The 21420-nt window shown below is 43.8% G+C and overlaps 1 protein-coding gene across 7 annotated transcripts in view; it reads right to left on the reverse strand.

Moving 5' to 3' along the window:
* The window catches only part of IQGAP2 (IQ motif containing GTPase activating protein 2), a 127002-nt gene extending 113479 nt beyond the window's left edge, over positions 1 to 13523 (reverse strand). For all 7 annotated transcript variants that reach the window (XM_080573845.1, XM_080573842.1, XM_080573840.1 and 4 more), the window contains exon 1: positions 13364 to 13523. In XM_080573845.1, coding sequence (XP_080429971.1) covers positions 13364 to 13409 — 46 coding nt within the window. In that variant the 5' untranslated portion in view covers positions 13410 to 13523. The remainder of the gene's footprint in view (positions 1 to 13363) is intronic.
* Between the last annotated feature and the right edge of the window lie 7897 nt (positions 13524 to 21420).

Raw genomic sequence — 21420 nt, forward strand, 5'->3', positions numbered from 1 at the left:
GAACTGAACACCAATTACAAGTCATTTCTTTCCCTTGCAGGTCATCCTGTCTTCATGTACATAGTCCAATCCATTATCACAGTCAAGCCTGAAGCCAGCTCGGAAAAGACTACACTGGTAAGTAGTCAGTCCAGTTGAGAGGTGTGTATATTTTCTACACACTTGCAGTAAGCATGATGTTTTTCATGTGGGTTTTTAAAAAAGCAATTTTTTGAAGATTTGGTTGGTAAGATTAACACGTCACTGGAGGCTCAAGATATTTGAAACTGTATCACACATTCCAGCAGGAATTTCCACTAGGCTTTCCTTCTCCAAAGGTTAATTCATGAAGAATCAACTACCAAAGCGTGAAATGTTCCTGTCAACTTTATATGCTCACAGCTTTCTCAGCTTGTGATTTGAATTCCATGTATTTTGACACATTTGCCATTTTCTGTTCATTTCACTAGAATTATTGCTTGCTTTTTTATTAGCAATATACATTAACAAGCTTTTATTAAAGAGCCAAGATTTTACCATATGGAACCCATTTCCTTATATTTTACCTATTCTGAACTCGGTTCAAGCTAACACAAACAAAACGTAAATGAAATAATGAAAAGAATAGTTTAATATTGCCAGGATAGTAAAATAAGCTACTCAGATATGAAAGACAAAGGGAAATGTTAGCATCCATAGCAAAAGTAGACATGGCTTCAGCTTTCTGCTGAACCCCGACGGCAAGTTTCATTATATGCAGTCACAACATTGCTGGTGGGTAGAACTCCACCCATGAACATTTGTAGATCAAGTAGAGGGCAGAAAGACACTGCAGAAGCAGAGTAGAAGAACAGGAAAGAGGGACAACAGACCACCAGGAGGAATGGCAGAGCACAGACTGAACTCACCACAGTGACAGCAGGAAACCTGAATTCAGGTTTGTCCGCCTCTCCTCTGTTCACATGCAATATTTACCCACAGCTCTATCACTCCTACAGCTGCCAGCTTAGATGCTTCACTCTACAAACAGTAGCTAAGGTCACCCTGATCAAGCTGGGACATCTTATCCCTCCCACAGGACCGGGATGAAGTACTAGGTTTACCATGGCAAATGAGGACTGAAGAGGCCAAACATGTTTGACAGGAACCTTTGATGTTTCACCGACACACAAGCTGGTTGAAGTTTGCAAGAAGCAGCATAAGGTGAAGGTTTTTGTTCACTGTCGTTACTGATAAGCAGAAATTCAAAACAATACTTGTCATTTAAACCATAACCAGCTAAGGTAAGTCCCTGCAAAATGTTGCACATGTGTTTGGTTTTCAATCTTTATAGTGTCAAAAAGCTGACTGCATTACAGCTAGAGACCAAAAGAACAATTTGTAGATACAGTTGCAGTAAATGCCTTCTACCTGGATGTTGGCAAATAAGGGGCTACTCTTGGCTGTGAGAAGGGAGGAAGAGAAGAACAAGAAGGGGGAGAAAGAGGGGAGAGAGAGCAGGGAAGGGAAGGAAAGGGAAGAGCCCCTTTCAGCTCCTGAAAAAGCCCAGCAAACTATTCTCTTCGGGAGTGAACAGCTGCCAAACAGATTCAATGTTCAGGTCACTGTGAGATTGACATCAAAAAACTTCCTACCAGCAAACTCATGCTATAGTAACCAGCTGGAAGAAATGTGGTAAGGTACAGCTTAAAGAACAGAAAAGGAGGATGACAAGTGGGAGTGCTGGAGCAAAAGGGGCAACCTCTTCCAATGTCAGCCATTCTGTGAGTCTGTAACCTGAGGAGAAAGCTACGCAAGTGTCACAGAGCAACTTCAACAGGAGCTATATAAGCCTCAGGGTCTGAACCAGAAGACTCAGTAGGGTTGAAACATCTGCCTAGCAAGAGCCAAAAGCAAAAGCATCACTTAAGCATAGGTAAATTTGAAATTGCAAGATAGCACTATAGAGTCACTCATCCCTGACACTTGGTCTTTGTTTCTTTGACAATTCATTGTTCCTTGCTCCTTCACCAGTCTGTTGCAGGGTCCAGCATCTACAAAGGTCCAAAACACTGTTTCACACTCTCCACATTCTGAAAAAAGCTCCAGAAACACCTGAACTGTTACAACACTTTCTTCCTTAAGACGCAAACACAAGTATGTGGATAAAATAGAAAAAAATATGCACACCATGATGTTTGCAGCCGTGAACTTGGAGAACACATTTCCTTGACTGCTTTGCTTTTCCTCCCTAAATAATTATTACAGCCTCAGTGCCTTTGAAGTATGTTTTTTTTTTTTTTTAAAGAAACAATGGCTTTTTAAATCTTATCAGGGGAAAAAAAAACCTTAAGCATTACGGATAACAGCTGAACCAACTTAGTTTGTACCTACAGAATAAATTGTCCCATAGAATTAAATTGAACAGTTTTAGTACAAACATGAACTAAAATTCACAGAAAGTAAAGAAATGTTATATGGTACAGAACATCCAACATACATGTGAGGGACCCCTAAGCACCCAGTTGACCCCACAAAACCATGGCAGCTCCTGCCCTACCTCCCATGTTTCCAGCTCCTCAGGGAAGGCAGTTGAGCTGCTTGTGAAACAACTCAAACCACAATGCACTTTATTGCTTCTCTCACTGCAATTTCCCAGCATGAGCAGGAGCCATCATAAAAGGGGGACAGAGGTACAGCAGGCTCACAAGCCAGGAATTCACCTTACAAGCTCTTGTCCTCACTGACTTTGCCAGTCCATGTAGGTGCAGAAGGGTACAGGGGCAGGAGACACCTTCTTTGTTCCTGCTTCATAGGTGGGATGATGATCGGTTTTCACAGGTAGAGGACAAACTTGGTGTACCCTCACAGGTAACCAGTTCAAAGGCGGTGCCATATCAGTTAGGGCCTCAGTTATCACCTGAAACCCGCTTGGCTACCTCTGCTCCACAGTGAGCAGAGCAGTGCTTGCAAAGTTATCAGAGCTGGCACCACTGGCTCCAGGTTGCCTCGTCCTCGTGCTCCCCATTAAATGCACACCTAGTAAAAAGAATTAATTCTCCTTTGTTATCAGGAGTTAGAACTATAGGAGTGAACTGAAGCTCCAACAGTCTGAAAGTTAAATGTCAGTTCTTACATCAAGGTTTGAAAAGAGCATACAAAACCCTGCCTTTTCACTCAATAGGTGCAGTGCCTAAATATTGAGAATATAAACTGCTTTGAGTGACAATGACATAGCTACCATTGCACATATCACTGCACAGTCATTAGATATGAAGTGAATCAGATGTTCCCCCCTTACTTATCAAGTAATCAGAGAACTTCCATTTCCAGGACAAGTCACTGACAGCTGTACACACAAGATATGCTTTCACTAAATCATGTGTCCATCAGTTTCTAAACATAATTATTACATCTACTAAACTCAGATTTCCTCTAAGCTGAAAGAAAACTTTGTCAATCTCTCATCTTTAATTTTTCAGGTTACTTGCTCACATCAACTCCATAGTCCACTCAAAAAAAAATACAGTTTGGTTTAATGCAGTAAGCACTGACCCAAAACAGTCTCTTCACTACCTTGACTGCATTTCCACTAATGAAAACACTGCAGTGACGATGCTAAACATCAGTTGTGAATAAAATAGTAGGAGATGATGCCCCATCCCCGGAGGCATTCAAGGCCAGGCTGGATGTGGCTCTGGGCAGCCTGCTCTAGTGGTTGGCAATCCTGCCCAAAGCATGGGGGTTGAAACTAGATGGAAATAGATAAAAAAGAGATAGATATAGATAGTAATATCAGGATCATCATGCAAACACCTTAAAACAAACAAGCATTCTGCTTGAAATAGCAACACTAAGACCACTAAAATACAGGAAGCATATTTAGCTTTCATCACTGTTGTGGCAACCATATTACACGCAATGCACATAAATTTAACATCAAATTAAGCCACTAGTTCAAGTTTTGAATTTTCTACCCAACAACAGAAATCACATCTAGGAAGGCTCAGCACTGACTTTTGTCATCTTCTGTATAGCTGCAGTCTGTTTCCTTCACTGAAGCACTGCTTTAAAAAGTAGCACTCGTTAGACTTTTTAAACAATCTCTTCCTCCAGGCTTTATGCTGGTTTCCCACTCATGCTATCTGCAGTCATCATCCATGCAGTAAGGTACTTAGAGCTGCTATAGGGTACAGAAGAGTATGAAAAATAACATCTAGTACTGTAATGGGAACAGTTTCTGCACAGACCTAGTGTCACAAAAGGGCTTGTTTTGTTACCATCAGTTTTTCTGCTTTGCTGGATTGTAGACTAATGGCTGTAACAACTGAGCTGAAGGAAAATACTTCTTTGTAACTGACAACAGTTTTCATACAGATGGTCAAGTTCCAAGAAAGCCTTTATTTTGTAATTTGTGAAAAATAAATTTAAACAACCCAATCAGATGTAAACTTGCATCTCAAATGTGTCTAAGAAACAAATACAGACCAATTCTGCTACTGCTCTAGGAACCCAAACACCTCAGTAGCTTATTTCTTCATCCATTCAGGGTTACAGATACAGCCATCATCAAAGAACATTTGCATCCTGCATGAAGCAGGTAACTGGTTGTCCACAGCATCCCACTGTAGTTTTAGGAAAAAATATATAGACCAACATTGCATAAATCCACTTTTTTTATTGTGTCCATAAACATTTGTGGATCTGCTTAGTTTTGTTCAAGTGCAACAAAAAAAAAGGAGAAACTATCAAGTGTTATTGCCATGGTTCAGTGTTATGGGAAACACTAGCCCTAGTTTTGCTGTTACTACTGAAAACACAAAAAAAATACATTCAGTTTGTTTTAGAACATCTCACATTCAGCAAAATCATGTGTTTTTCTTTTTGTGATAGGTATGAAGATAGAAACTAGAGCACAAGCAGTCTGCCTTGCACGTGATAAAACTGAGATGGCTTCTGGAGTGTTGTAATCTACTGTTTAAATGTTTATTATCATCATGGTCAGAGGTGATGTAAATTCAGAGTGGTAGGCAGTCACGTCCAGTCTTTGCAGCTAAGCTGGCTACCTGCTTTCAGCAGTCAGCTAACAAACACCAAAGCAGGGCTGGTTCATCTCCCAGCCTCTGCTAAATCACAGTGCTGAAATCTCTGCTCTGCCGTGTCCTGAAAAGCAGTAAATCAAAAAGTTTGAGGTCACATATAATGAAATAATGTTTACAGTGTGCCTGGAAAAACAGTCAACCATTTTTCCTGGGTAAGTGCTCTATCCCAGACTAATCTGAGCATAATCACTGCTCCTCCCAGTACACTTTTGTATTCTTTTTAAGTTACACTACCACATATCCAGGCTGACATTTCAAAGCATTATTTCTCCTGCTACATCGTATTGAGAACATATGGAATTTAAGCCTTGTTTACTACTGAACAGAGGCCAGCCAGCTATTGATTGGGTAAATCAGTTGGCCTGAAAAAAACTAAAAATCCCAGAAATGAGCAGTACATACCACAAGTCACTTCTCATCCCTGCAGTTTTGAGGCCCTGCAACTCAAGAGTAACTTTACAGTCAGAAAAGGGGTGGAAAATTGTACTGAAACTTACTTTTATGTACAAGAAGCATTTTTTTTTTTTTTTTACCTTTCTTGTTCAGTCTAATGTTTACAGTTCCTTACAATTTTTGTACCCCTGCAGCAGTGCTTGGTGAGCACCACAACAGCTTTGCTGACAATTGCAGCTTTACTGAACTATGGCATTTGAGACTGAATTCTCTCAAAAAACATTTCTGTAATTCAAAACTGCTTTGGCCACAGGACAGCTGAGAGCAAGCCCATCCCTGGCAGGCAGGCAGTGGCACCAGACCGGCAGCAGCACCACAGCAGGGGCACCCAGCAAGCAGATGATGCTCATCCCACCACCCCATGTACCTGGAGGTCCCCTGACCTGGTTCACCTGCACACTCCTGTGCCATCCCCATGTTTTGCTGTCCCTTTGCACGCACACTTTCCCAATCAAATATTCGTCTCTATATGCAGCAGTAACACAGCTTAAAACAACTCGACCTGCTGTTTGTGTTCATCCCAGTTCCAGCTACGCCATGAGGCTGGCAGACCTGACTGTGGGTTTATGCTGTGAGCCAGACCGGGGACCTAACCCAGCCAAAAAAAACCACATGGAAGGAGTCAAGGCTGCTTCTCCCAACAGCAGAGCTGACTGAAAGTGCACACAAAACCACAGCTTCAGGGTGCGGATCCAGAGCAATTTAAATTCATTTAAATGCTGGCTGCCACAGTCCCACCTGGCCATAAATACTCCCCCTCTTGGGGTCAGCATGAGCAGCTGTGTCACCCACAACCAGCCACTTCAGAGGCTGGAAGATGCTGGAAACCCAGCCATGCAAATCAGCTCTGCAAGGAGCGACTTGCCACCCAACAGGTTAGGTCTCCATGCCATCATATTGGTGAGAGGCGAAGACCGCAGCAGCCCAGCAGACCAGCTGAAGGCACCTCAACACTTTCAGGCTTTGCAGAAGGCTCCCCAGCTGCAAAAGTCTGCAGCAAGCTGGGATCTCAATGTAACAAACACCAGTTAAAACAAGTTTCTCTCAAAAGAAGTTAGCCCTTGATAAAAGATCGTTTTCAGCAAAGCCAACCTGTGCCCTTCTTAAGTTTTCAAGCACTTTATCTAGTTTCTAGTCACTTTAACCAGACTATTGGACACAGAAATCCTCTGTACTTAGCAACAGTTCTACAAAACACCTTTGAAACACCCCACAAAAAACAGAAGTAAAACATTTAGTGGCCTTCAACACCATGGAATACATTTCTCTACATACTTTGGGCTTTTCTCATTTCAGCTTTCCAGAAATTAATCTGTACTGGGCTCATAGAAATCGAGGCTCCGGTTCTGCAGATATAACTAGTGTAATGAGCATCTTTACAAATTGAGCACAAATGCATGAAGATATCCTTGATTTTCAGGCAGAATGCCCAGATGACGGCTAGTATGCACAACTTCTCATTTTCCAGCCTGCATGTCTGGTGTTCCCTGCCTGAATACCTTGTCAGAGTTTGGAGCTCGGTAAGAATCAGTTTAAATACCTTGCTGGAGGCCACAGGAGCTTTTGCTACACTCTGAATGAAACAGGTCAAAGTCCACAGGAGAAGACTGGCAGAGACCACATCCCTTATTACCAGCTTTTGCTGAATCCATGGGCTGCTTAGCCTGCTATACCCAAGCCAGGAGAAGATCCTGAGATGAGAACTGCAGTTTCTGCCAGCTCCAGAGTCTGGCAGGCAGGGCAGGCACCACACCTTGAGGCAGCAGCTCCTTGGCCTGGCAGCTGTTTGCCCATGGATATGAGTCAGAGCCATGAGGTGCTCCTCAAATCTGACTCCTGAAGGATTTGTACCTGGCCAACCTCTTAACTTGCACAGTAAGCGATAAAAAAGGATAACACTGACATGATTCCTCCAGGTAAGTTTCTTGCTAATGCACACTCACTTGAATAAAAGAGAAATTTAATTAAACTCTGAAGTCAGCCACCAATACAAGTTCTTAATGGTTGTCTTTTTTTTTTTTTTTAGCATTTCAGAATGTATTCAGGAGCAAGAGGAGGGTTTGTAGGATCACCACTTGATTCAGTATCTCCGCCGAGGGGCAGCAGTAGATCTTCAGACCAAAGTATGCCTTTTCTCTGCTACACAGGACTCCAAGCAAGGACTGTGGCCACATCTCCTCCTCCTCCTGCCCCATGTCCCACCCTGGCACCCTTCAAAGGCCATCCCACGGCACCCTCCTGGCACTGCCTGCTGCCACCAACCTGTCACCCCATAGAGCAGGATACCCCTGGCCACCAGCACACACCTGCCTCTCCCTTCCCCCAGCTGTGACGCTACAGCAGTGCATATCCTGTGGTTAACACTACTCAAAGCACAGCTGGCACCCTGCAGAAGATGACAGTGGTTTTCTAAAGGCAAGTACAAGCTCTGAGGCGCAGGAAGTGCTGATCCACCCAGAGAGCTGTGCAGGGCCCACCTTGTGTCCCAGCCCATCTCACTGCTGGGCATCAACAAGCAAGGTGCCCCCACGGGGCACTCCCTGCTTCATCCCCAGCAGGTCACAGGGTGGGCACTGCTTCCTCCCCACCCAATGCCAACAGCTTGGTTCTGCAGGAACAGTTCAAGGATATCTGTTTCAAAAAATCACCAAAACAGCCTGAACAAGTGAAGCAAACACAGCAGGTTAATCATTTGCTGCAAGTAGCTGAGCACAGCTTGCTTATCATCCCGGTGAAGTATGACCTACCAGCCCTGTCTATCACTGTCAGGCATTTTTTTCCCAGCACACAGGTAAGATTCTTCCCAGTATATCACAGCAGACTTGAACCAGCAACAGTAACAAGCAAATCTTGAGATGGAACAACTATGTAATTGAAGCACAGCTCTCAACAGAAGAGGCAAGCTGCAAATCTGCATGCTTCCTACTCCCTGCCTCAAGTATTGGACTTGATATAGCACACTTGTGTGTGCACTATAAAACCCGCTTCCAGTGCGATATTAATATTTCCTGTTTCAACAGCGCTCAAGTAGCTGCAAGCATGCTCTAACATAGCTCAGTCCTTTCTTTACCAAGAGACCGGGGGAGATGAGTCTGCTTCGTACAAAAGGCACACAGAGAACCACTCCTACCAAATGAATTATGTGCACTTGGTTAAACAAAGCAGTTAAACTTTTCAAGTTCTCATTCAGCAGTTTAATTATTAGCAATGTACAAAAGAGTAGAAGAGATAAACAGTGTGTTTGGTTGCCAAATTACACCCATCAATAAAAAAGAAAAGCTTTCTCATGAGCCGCAAGTGCTACAGAAAGCATACACCCAACAGAATATATATGCATAGGATACAGTTAAGCCTTTTCTTAAAGCTTTAAAAATCCATCTGTTTTCATTTAAAAAAATCCTATGGAACATTTACCAAAAGATTTTTTTCCTACTCAGTTGAAAAATGGCCATTTGTTTCCCTGCACTTAATACAGACACGCAGAAGTCATAGATTCTCAAGTTCAACATATTTCTAAAAGTCACTGCTTTGCAAACTTTCACATCCTGCTGCATTAAGGTGCAGTTTCACAGAGAGGCGTAGGGTACGTTTCACTTTGGGTTTGCCCTGCCTATCTTCACAGGCAGGGAAACTCTCAAAGTTTCATGCTGCTTCTTTGCTCATCTCCTAACACCAGAAAGAAGCAGTCCTGGGAGGGATGATCAGTAGCATCAAAACCACCTCCCTCACTGGATATTAAGGTCATGTCTCCTCTGTATTCACCCACCCCAGACCAATAAAGCTGGTTTTCCAGCTTCAGCAGGTGAGATGAAGACTCCTTTAGCTCTCGTCACAAGATGAGCAGGAGGATACTGCCAGCTGCAAAACCTCAAAGCATGTAGTGAAGCTAAGAAGAGGAACAAGACTTCAGGACGAGTCTGCTTGATATTTCTTTGATAGGTCTCTTCACACCTCCCTTTCAACAAGTTTGATGTTGCTGGTGCACCTAGTTTCCCTCCCTGCTCATTCTGTAGCAACCTGGGCTCACTAACACAGGTACATTAATTCAGCAACTTTCAGCATGGAAATGCCTGAAATCCTTTCCAAATCCAGATGTTTGTGGCCTCATTCACTGTAGCTGTATTACATTCCTGGAAGTGTCATGAAGCCATTCAGCCATTTCTCACAAAATGTAAGTATTTGTTACTTCACACAATTTTCAGAGAGACCAAGCTGCAAGGTTTGAGGTTTCAAAATGATAGAAAAAAGGCTTTTTCCTCAAGGATACACTGCTGTCTGATTTGCTGTATTCCTGTATGAAAAGCTTCACATTTAACTGATCTGGGAGGCACTTCCAAGAATTATACTTTTCTTCTTCATAGTCTTCAATGGTACCGGGCAATTTTGTCATAGAAATGGCTCATCCCTTGAATTTTATTACAAGGCCCAGTTCTCTGCAATTCAGTAAAACTGCAATTGATTGTGTTGGGATTGAGAAATAAGCCAAGCAACAGCTGTAACCAGACTGGAAAGCAGCTACATAAATTCAGTTGCATTGAGCCTGTTAACACAGTTTCTGCTGTATGAGCTACTTCCTTCTGCTTATATGATCTCACTTGAGTTTGTGCTGGACACGAACATCTGAAAAACCCAACGCAGCACCAAAGAAAATCTTTTACAAAGTCTTTATTTATTTAAGGCAATTGACAGCATGCAGAGTTGGAGGCACCTTTCAACAAGCTGTCCGTGAAGCCACAAAGGTTTGGCACTGATAGGCAAAGGCTTTTTTCTGAGGCCCTGTTTCTCCAAGGTACAGTGTTCACCCTGAGCTAGCACCGGAAAAGGATCCTCTTGCTTGGTTTCATTCAGCTATTTCCTGACTCTAAAGATGAAAATGATCAACTACAAGGATTTTTTCCAGATGCGTATCTTCAAGTAACTACATCAGCAAAACTTGAAAACAGAGCTGGTGTTTAAGTTAAGGATGTCTTCCCAATTACTTTCCCTTTGTATTATTAGGTCCCAAGGTACCCAAAGATACTTTTCTCACACTAGTTTCCATCAGGCTACAAAATGTACCTGAGATTTGTATGCATCTTCCTCTCTAGCTATCAAAATGAAGTGCTACTGGCACCCATGCAGACTGATTCATGTACTTCCTAGCAGAGAAGGGTCATAGTAAAATGCTAACCTTCTTCAGAGTAACCTACAGCCTCCGCCAGGAACTTGAAGCCAAAGTCAAAAGTACAAGTTAGGTTAAATGTTTAAAACAGTACTAGTTTGCTAGAACAAGAAGCCTTAGCAATTTGATAGCCTAACCTGGACAATTTATTAACTCTTATGAGAAAGCCTGTACAGATGTTGTGTTCCCATGATCCAAAGGGCAATTTTAGTTATACAGAGAACCTGCAACTTCTGCGGGGTTTCATAAGACATCAGATAATGCAAGCTGAAGTTTTCTAGTTGGAGAGCTTTCTCATCCCCCCCCCTCCTTTTTTTTTTTAAAAAAAAAAAAAGATGCTTCCTCTTTCTTATTTATCCCCAAAGTGGCAGGCAAATACAGCATAGCTAAAACATATTTGGTTTTCTAGACCCAGGCTAGAACTAAGAAATTAAATACATGCATCCATACTTCTGATATCACCTCAGAAATGGCTATGGTTTGCAGGTGTGTGTCTATATATATATATATATATAGACACACACACACATATATATATTAAATATGGGTATCAGCCCAACGTATGAGGAGCCTTTATTCAAGCCTATGGAAAAAAAATATCTCCAAGGCTCCTACAGGAAAAAAATGTAAATAAAATAAAATAAAATAAAATGACAGTGTGATACAACAGCCTCAGCTTCTCACTCAGGGAAGGACTGAAAAGCAACTGAAGCCTATGCAAGCAGACAGCATTGGTCAGAGGGGAGCTAGCATCAGAAAAGCAAAGAAGCATGCTCTCACCCACACCTGCTGGCACCCTGGGACCAAAGGCCAAGCAGTAGGAGAGTGGCTACAACTTAACACACACAAAGTTCTCCCTGATCACCCCAGTGAAAAACTCAGAACTGCCATCGCAAAACATGAATGCTGAGATAAGAGACCATATCTTCAAAATGACACTGAACATGTTTATCGTGGACATCCTTTCCCACCATAAATAAGGGTGTGAGATTCTTAAGAACACCCCAGTCATCTTGGACAGTACGGTAATCAATAAGCCACAGTGCCCAGCCAGGAACCAAGGCTTAAAGGATTGGCCCTTTGCTCCTTGTCAAAGATTCTTTGACCATATTGGACTTTATGGCAAATGCCACACGTCCAAATTCACACGTCCCAAGAATCACTAGACCAGATCTGCAGAGCAGATCCCATGCTGCTGAAGAACTGATGGGCACACCATTTGCACTTGAGAAGCTTCTGCACATCAGGCACATGAATAAAGCATCACCACAAGGTCAGATCACCATGAGGCCCAGAGATTGCCCTCAGCACCACATCTTCCCAGGCCCCACTCCCATGACTGGACTCTGCCATACCACACAAGCAATGGCACATCAAACTGGGATGACTGGGAGATTAGCTTCAAAAGCAAACTTCATCATCGCCAGCACAGACACAGAGCATACACGTCCAGCAGCCACTCTAGAAAACATCAGTGCTAACCTTCAGCAACCATCTCCAGAAAACATCATCAGTACGCTTTCAAAGGTCCCTGGGGCACCCACTAGGTAATGCAAATGAAAAATGAAACCTATAGGCATGGTCTACAGAATGCACCACCTGGGGGGCATTGACAGAGGGAAATGCTTAAGAGGGTGCAGGATCCTCCAAGCTGAAGGTTTTGCTGTCAAGCACCAGCTTTCACACCCGTCCTGGGTGGAAGTGGGGTGGCCCCTAGCCTTGTCAAGGTTTCTGTGCTTCTGTAAAAAAAAAAAAAAAAAAAGTAACTTTCAGAAATGGCTATAAAAAAAGCTGCAATGCTAAAACTTGGAAAGCTACTCATCAGACCGCAGGATGCCAGAGCTGCTATGAGCTTTGCAGATAATTTGCATATTCACTTTTAGCGATGCCTACAATATCAGAGGCATTTCTTATCAGGATGGCAAAACCAAGGGCTTACACGTCTTTGCCCAAAGGAGATGAGAGAAAACACAACCCATGCAGGATCCCAGCAAACCACAGCAATGCTGAGAGGGCCCTGCAGCATGCAGGAGGAGGAAAGCTGCTTCAGGGATTTTTTTAAATATAGGTTGGAGAAACAAATACACCTTGTCTGAAAGGAAACGCCTGGTACCTGCACTGCTTCTCACCCCACTCAAGCTGTAATTTGAAGTTATAAAGTTATAATCCGAAGTTATAAAATTGTAGAGCAAAGTTTTAAACTACAGTCCAAAATTCCGAAGTTATAAACCAGAAGTTATAAAGTTAAAACCTGAAAGCTGCAGTTGCAGTGTGAAGTTATGAAGTTACAAGCCAACCTGATACTTACAACACTGCGTTACAGAGGTAAAACCCCAAGCTCTAGCAAGAACCTAAAGCCCTGGAGTTACAACGCGAAACTACAGCTACAATCCGTTCAGAAAGTTTCGGATTAAAAATAATAGTGATGATTAAAAAAATAAAAAAGGCAACAAAACAGGAGCCTGAAAACCTGTTTCGAAGCCTGCCGGAGGTCGCCGCGAGCAGACCCAAAGCAAGTCGGAGCGCTGCGCGCAGCGCCGCTCTGCGAAGACAAGAGCCGGCCGGGCTGCTTTTCTTTGCCCTAAACCCTCTCTTTTCGCACGAAAACGAGCAGGCCGGCGAGGGAGGGGACGAAAAACAGGCAGGCCCCGGGCGCCCCCCGCTCCCGCCGCCCCCCGAGCCCACTCACAGCCGTAGCGGGGCCGCTGCAGGGGCGCCAGCTCCTCATGGTGCATCCTGCCGCCGCCGGGAGGGACGGCGCCCGCTGCCGCCCGCCCTTCTTATGCGCCGGCCGCGCCGCGCTGATTTGCTGCGCCCGCGCCCGCGCCCGCCCCGCGCCGGCAGCGGGGAGCGGGGATGCGGCCACCCGGGGAGGCTCCGCGCACGGCTGCGGGGCGCCGCCGCACGGGAGAGACGGGGGGGCGGCGGGTCTGGGTGGAGAGGAGAGAGAGGGGGTGGGTGGGGTGGGGTGGGGAGAGAGAGAAAGGGAGAGAGATGAGAGAGGGAGAGAGGAGAGAGGAGAGAGGGAGAGAGAGGGAGGGAGGGAGAGAGAGAGAGAGGGAGAGAGGGAGAGAGAGAGAGAGAGAGAGAGAGAGAGAGAGAGAGAGAGAGATCCCAGCCCACCCACCCGTAAAAAGAGAGAAATAGAGAGAGAGAGAGAGGAGAGAGAGAGAGAGAAAGAGAGAGAGGGAAAGAAAGAAAGAAAGAAAGAAAGAAAGAAAGAAAGAAAGAAAGAAAGAAAGAAAGAAAGAAAGAAAGAAAGAAAGAAAGAAAGAAAGAAAGAAAGAAAGAAAGAAAGAAAGAAAGAAAGAAAGAAGGAAAGAAGGAAAGAAGGAAAGAAGGAAAGAAGGAAAGAAAGAAGGAAGGAAGGAAAGAAAGAAGGAAAGAAAGAAGGAAAGAAAGAAGAGGGAAAGAGAGAAAGAAGAGGGAAAGAGAGAAAGAAGAGGGAAAGAAAGAAAGAAGAGGGAAAGAAAGGAAGAAAGGAAGAAAGGAAGAAAGAAAGAAAGAAAGAAAGAAAGAAAGAAAACAAAAGCCAAGAAAGAAAGAGAGAAAAAGAGAGAGAAAGAGAGAGGGAAAGAAAGAAGGAAGGAAGGAAAGAAAGAGAGAAAGAAAGAAAGAAAAAGCCAAGAAAGAGAGAGAGAGAGAAAGAAAGAAAGAAAGAATACAAAAGCCAAGAAAGAAAGAGAGAGAAAGAGAGAAAGAAAGAAAAAGAGAAAAAGAAGGGGGGAAGAAAGCAATCCCACCCCAGCCCCCACCCAACCCCCCAAAATGAGCAAAAGAGTGAAAGAAAGAGAGAGAGAAAGAGAGAAAGAAAGAAAGAAAATGAAAGAGAGAGAGAAAGGAAGAAAGCAAGAAAGCAAGGAAGCAAGCAATCAAGAAAGAAAGAGAGAAAGAAAGGAAAAGAGAGGAAGGGAGGAAGGGAGGAAGAGAGAAAGGAAGAGAGAAAGAAAGAGAGAGAAAGAAAAAGAAAGAAGGAAAGAAAATACAAAAGCCAAATAGGGAGTGGGAGAAAAAGAGAGCAAGAAAGAGAGAGAGAGGGGGATGAGAGACAGAAAGAAAAAAAGGAAGAGAGAAAGAACAGCAAAACAACTACAAAAAAGAAAAAAGGAAAAAAAATGATAGAAAACGAAGTAAGCAAATTAAAAAAAAAAAAAAAAGGAAAAAAGAAAGCCAAGAAGTAGGGAAAAGAGAATGCTGAAAAAGAGAGGAAGAAAGGAAGGAAAAAGAGAAAAAAAATAAAAAGAAAGCATAAAAAGGCAAAAACGCCACCAAAAGGGGAAAAGAAAAAAAAAAGTTTAACTAAAAAAGGAAAGGAAAAAAAAAGAGTAAAACAAGTGAAACCAATGAAAAATAATAATAAAAAATAAAAAATATCTACCCCAAATAGAAATAGCCAAGCCACCTCTCCTCTTGAATTTCTGCAGAAAGGAGACCGTGGAGAGGGGTAAGAAACCAAACTTGGGTTTCCCACTTGCAGTTTTGCTGATTCGAAACACCCTCACCCTCCACAAGCAGTGTTTTTGCTGTGCCAAGAAGCCACCACCACAATCTGCAGTGCGGTCAGGGCACCTTTGGAGCATGGTGTACCCGTCAGCCTCCCCCTCATTTCCAAGGTGTGGGAGCAGGGTGAGTGCCCTCATTGGTGGCTTCTATGTAGGGTGCCCCTGGTGCCCTCAGTGGTGGCTTCATCTCAGGCAATGGACCAATAAAGCCTCTGGCTAAATGTTCACATTTTGTGGCTGGATGGTTGCCACCGGCTCCTGGACAACACCTGAGATGCACCAGAGCAGACTGGAGGTGGGCAGCGCTGGAGGTGGAGGCACACTTTAGGGTTGCACTGTGCCTCCCAGGCTGCCTCTAAGCCTCCAGCACAAAGTTTGCTGGAAGACAGACAGTGAAAGCAGTGTCCATGCACAGCCATAACCTGTCCTGCAGAGTGTGTGGGACACAACGTCCCTGAGCGTGCTTACAGTTTAGTGCACAGTGTGGAACCTGACAGCTCTCAGCAGGTGTTTACAGACTGTCCGTGAGATTTCAGTCATCTCTGTTTCACAATGAAATCATGCTAGCCCTACAGAGCCTCCTTTGAGCTTTTCCACAGGTTGGAGGATGTCTGCAGGTTGTTTGCAAGGCCTCTGGTTTTGTTCGTTCCATCTTCAGCATTGCTGGGAATGGCTCATGAAGGGATGAAAACATGCTGGAGGGAATGGACATTTCTGGTAGTAATTAAAATACAGATTATATAAGATGAAAGGGCTGAAAGAGTACAGGAGAAAAATGACACCCAACAGGAAACAAATTTACCTTTACTGAGGTCATTTTAATTTTCTCTACTCCCTGCAGCAGAGGGTGATGACTTACTGTAAAGGCATGCAGGGCAGACACAGGTAGAGCTGCAGTCCTCACTAGGCTTTCTGAACACTTCTGAAGGATCTTTTTAACAATCGCCCATATAATTTCTTCTGATCTTAGAAGTAAAAGTGGGTGACTAAACCAACATGGAAAAGATTTTAGTTAAAAGTGGATATGAGTAAAAGAGTAAAAATGTTTTATTTGCTGTAAATTATCATTTTGACTGATTTTTATAATGTTATACTTAGCCAACGTCAAGAACGTATTGAAGAACGCTTTCACAACCCAGTTTCTTTGTTCTTTAGCCTTTGCTGTGTTGTGCTGCTCCCTCACTCACTGTAGTTGAAAGAACAAGGGTGTGCATGGCCATAGTGCCCCCTGCACACACTTTGACTCCATGGCTGAGAAAACTGCCTTGTCTCCTTGTCTTCCAGCACCTGTAACATGTCCTCTCCATCCTCCTCCCCACAGGCTCCCCATGCTCACTGTCATTGCACAGGGACTCAGCAAATCAATCCTGTGGAAAAACTACATTGTTTTTTTATTATTATTTTTTTTCTTTTTTTCTTTTTTTTCTTTCTTTCCTTTCTCTTGGTAGGGTTATTTCTTGGAAATGCAAGTGCCAGCAGAGAGCAGGGCGTACCCAGGGGTTGAAAATAAAGGCCAGAGTGGGGGGAACTGAGAGGGCTTTTTGGCAGCATCAGCCTCCGCAATGCTCACAGCAGGCACGGACGTGAGCCAAGTGCTCCCAGCAGGAGGTGAGGCAGGTGGGAGAGTGCTGGAGTAATAAGCAGTAGCCATGTGGGTTTGTGCACGACCTTTCGCATCGGATTTGTTAATCCCCGGTTTTCTGACTCCATCAGCTGTTGGCGGCGTGAAGGCTTAGACACCCCCGGCAGGAACAAAGTGGAGGGGGCAGCCTGCCCCGGGAGCCGCCGAGGCTGTGCATCCCATAGGGAGTCGCACTTCCAGCACCTCCCTTCTTCCTCCTCCCCCTCCTCCTCCTCCTCCTCCTCCTCCTCCTCCTCCCCGGGGGAGCCCGGCTGCGGGGGGCAGCGCGCTGAGCTCTCCCGGCTGCGGTCAGCTCTGCCAAGGGAACCGCAGCCTTTGAGTCAGCCCGAACCAAACCTCGCGGTGTGGCCCCGTATTCTCTCCTAAATCCTTAAGTGCTCGGCTCTTACGGTTACTAAGAGGCAGGCACTTAAGAAATCACTGTAGCCAGCTATCTAGAGTAAATGTTTGAATGCGAATGTTTCCTGTTCGCAGTCCAGACCCTTTAATGGAGCTTGAGATCAATGTCCTCGGCGCACTATCAAGGGCATCGTACTGTGGGTAAGGTGTTTCTTGCCGCATTCCTACCGGCAAGAAACCTTCTGCTCCAACCTACGCACCTGCCCGCGAGTGAAGCAGAGCTCGCTCACCTACAGGGAGCAAGCACATGAATAAGTAAGCCCTGCGTGACCAGGGGTGCCACTTGACATATTTTCAGAGGCAGCTGTGCACTGTTCCAGACCTAAAAGGCAACCAGTCCGAAGGAAAACTGCGGGAAGGGAGGAATTTTGCACATGTCACTGACTGCGGTTGGATCTAAAAGCTGCAGTGGCCTATGCTGTGCTGCTTCCTGCTTCTTGTCCTGTTGTGTACAAAGGGATTTCAGATGGAGAAGGATATTGATATTTGAAATTCTTGGGTGGCTTATGTAGCAGTGACGCAAGTACATGCAGGTAATTAGAGACACTAGGCTTTTTGTCGGAAACAGCAGCTTTAATGACACTTTTTCTGTGACAATGCCTTTATTTTATTTGTAAATTGTTCTCCTTGTCTGGCAGCATTTTTTCTACAGAAAGGAAAACTCCATTTATTGTTTTTAGAGAGCTTTTTTATTTTATTTTATTATTTTTTATTTTTTCCTGTTAGTGCATTGCAGAGCACTTTTTAATTTTCACATGAGAAAAAGTCTGGAGCGAGTTCACCCTGGTGAGCAGGGGGGAGTGCAGCTCCCTGCAGGCTCCCAGGTACTGCAAGAACTTTTCCAGTTGTTTGCTTTGTGCAGCTAATGAACATCTAAAAAGCTGAAGCTGTACATGCCACACCGGTGCTTGTACAGACCAAATTGCAATGTGGCATGACCAAAAGCGTCTGGCCACACTTTTTCCTACCTGTGCAGAAAGCATACCCAGGGTCCTCCTGGGCAAATGCAGGAGGAAGCTCATTGCGCATGCTGCTAGAAAATCAGAGGAGCTCAAGGGGAGGGTGACTCATGGCAACACAACTTGCTCCCCATAAACCAATGAGCGTTCCAGCAGGAGCACCATGTAGGTTGTGGATTTATAGTTTTGGGTAAATTGCAGTGGAAAGGACACAAGTGGTGCATTTATGAATCAGATTAGGAAGGTTAAGAGGTACTCAACAGGGAAACATGAAGAAACACCAAAACAGGAACTGCCCCCCACGCAGCTTCTGTGCAGCACTATGGTCTTCGGTAATTCTTGCACAGAGGGGAATCATCTGCGGGGATTAGCATGGGGAGCTGGGCTGGGCTGCAGCCTCCCCCTCAGCACAGCATCCTTGTTATGCATTATTTATTGTCATGAGGTAAGCAAGTAAACAAATAACCCATCACATAACTGGCCTCAGAGATCCCGGAAAACAAACATACAAACAACAACAACAAAACAAAACAAAACAACCAAACAAAAAAAGGAGAGCTAGCCTTAATGGCAATGTTGTAGCTGCCCTGGTCATGAAAGAACAGTGAGGAGCAGTGCTTGCCTCTGCTCCCTCCCTTGTGTGCCTGGACAGCATGATCCTGTCTTGTGGTTCCTCTCTTGGGTGTCCCCTTCAAATGTGTGAGGGTCTGTCATGCCAGCAGGAGCTCTTGCTTAAAAGGCAGGCTAAGCTCTAGCTGGACTGAGGATGTGTGAAGTCAGAAGCACCATAAGCAACTGTAAGAGAGTCAGCTCTGGAAGTAATTCAAAATACTGTGGCAAAAAAAAAAAATAGATGGGTGGAATGGAGACCCAGAGCAGAAGTGCTGAATGCATTTTTTCAATATCAGCAGCATTGGCTCCTTTCAATTAAGGAAGTGACTTTAACTTCTCAGCAGAACTGGCACAAAACTGAAGGCAACACTGATCAACAAAACACAATGCCTGGAAGAATACATTCCTCAGATTTTGTTATGGTTTCTAGGGCAAACAAAAGCAGCCAGAAATAGGTCTAAGTGAGCCCTGTTGGTCATCATCCTAAATAAAAATTAATAACAGTTTACATATTTGTAATTGGAATAGAAAAAGCAGTTTCAAAAACAAAAGAAATAGTTCATGGAATGGAATGAAAACAAACGTGGGTAGCTTTGATAGAGCTAAAATTTCAGATAAAGGAACCAGAAGTATATAAATATATAAAAATGTGCACAGTATTTTTTTTTTTTTGCATAGTACTGACACCTGAATAATGAAATGATGGAGAAATTATTTCAGTGTCAGGAATCTTTCATCTTTCTACCGCTTGAAAAACTCATGTTGTTTGCTCTAAAGTGAAAGCTTCCAAAGAGAGATGGTACATAAACATCTGAACTTATGTTGTTCTGAGGAAAAGAACATTTCTAGATATGGTGCTTTGAGAGATAGACTGTAAGTACAGACCTGAAAATTCAGAAGACATGTACCCTCCAGCCTTTTTGTCAGTAGAACTTCATGATTTCCAAGTTAGCGTCATGAATCCAAGGATTTTTGACTTCAAATAGTGACCCCTTGGTGATGGCTATGCTGTGATTGCGCAGTGATTCTTCCCAGGTCCTGCGCTGCGTGCTACAAACTGGCGAACAGCTCATGCACAAGGCTGACTTGAAGCATCTTTCAGATATTGTTAAGTGTGTACATGACCTGCTTAGGTGTGGAAACAACTTGCAAAATTTCTTAATGGAGACCTGGAGGAAGGAAAACTGCCCCTGAGACTAGCTTGCTGGCAGGACTTCAGTATAGAATTAGAACTTTAAAAATGTGTTACAACCATGACTGTGGCAATAGGTACCTGATGCAAATACAGGCATATGTTATCGTGCTCCTGTGACTATCTGTGAGGCCACATCATTAACTCAGTCATGGGACTGGTCTGAGTTAATGTTCCCAAAAGATGACATATTTTAAGAGCCAGCTCAGCTCACAAGGAGCTGCTTAATTATAAATGAGTGGTGTGTCCTGTGGTGAAAGTGAGAAGCAGTTGTGGGATGACAATAATGTGCTGTACCATACCTTGCAGCATTTACCACCAATTACTTCATTTTTGCATCATAGACCTTCCTAATGTGCCTTTCTAAGGTTATTTTTGTATGCCCATTCTCATCAGGAGAGGGGTCCCTCTGTTTTTCCCATTGAAGTTAGAGTCCTGACAAAGCTTGGTTAAATCCTACCTGCCAAGGTACCTAGGAAACCAGTTTCTCTGCTGGAACAGGATTTTTTTTAAAAAAGTATTTGTTCAAAATGTATTGGACAAATGCCCTGGATCCTGCAGATGTGGCACGAGTTTTGCAAGGCAGAGGTTGAAATCTTTCTGCAAGGACTCTGCCAGAAAAGAGCTTTTTCCATTTGTCTGTTGGAAAAAATATTTATTCATTTAACAGAATACTTTGGAGTGGAGTGACCCTCCTTGTCTAGACATAATGAATAGCCATAAAAATGAATTCAGAACTGTTTGAAAGCAGGGAACATCTGTGCCCTTCTGCAGCTTGCAGATTCAGCAAAAAGCATTCTTTACTGGGTTGGATGTAGCAAAAGTAAAAATCTTAAAAATCTTGATCATTTCCTCACATTATCCACAAGTTAGGTCTGTTTGTGTCAGTGTTTTTTGTTGTTGTTGATTTTTTTTTTGGGGGGGGGGTAGGGGAATGGGGTTGGTTTTGTAATACAGCATCTGTGTGTCTCTTTGTGGTTGCATGTGCTTAGCAATGTTTCCACTCCACTAAAAGTCTATGCATTATTCACTCATTAATGTATTATTTATTTATTACTCTCTGGGCAGGGCACTAGGGCATTAGGAGCTCTGCATTTACAGGGGACTGACAGCTAAGGCAACCCTGCAACTATTTCCTGTCTGCCAACAGTTGCCCCACAGATAAAGCACAGACTGAACTCCCATGGATTTCCACTAGACTGGTTCGGGTCTTCTTATTTCCACCACTTTTCCACTGGCACAGCTCCAGTCTTTTGAAAAGCTCCTCATTATTCACATTAGTGTAAAAATGAAGAACGTGTCTGAAAGACTGACAAATTCAGGCTCTAGAAAGCAAAGCGAGGAAAGCTAATTCCAGCATCCAAGACCCTTCACAGAAAGGGTCAGCAGCCTCCTCTTATTTAAATCAAAATGGCCTTGGTTTGAATTCCTTTCCTGGAA

Source organism: Anser brachyrhynchus (genome assembly GCF_964034855.1).
Source record: "Anser brachyrhynchus genome assembly, chromosome: Z".
In the NCBI taxonomy this organism is placed as follows: domain Eukaryota; kingdom Metazoa; phylum Chordata; class Aves; order Anseriformes; family Anatidae; genus Anser; species Anser brachyrhynchus.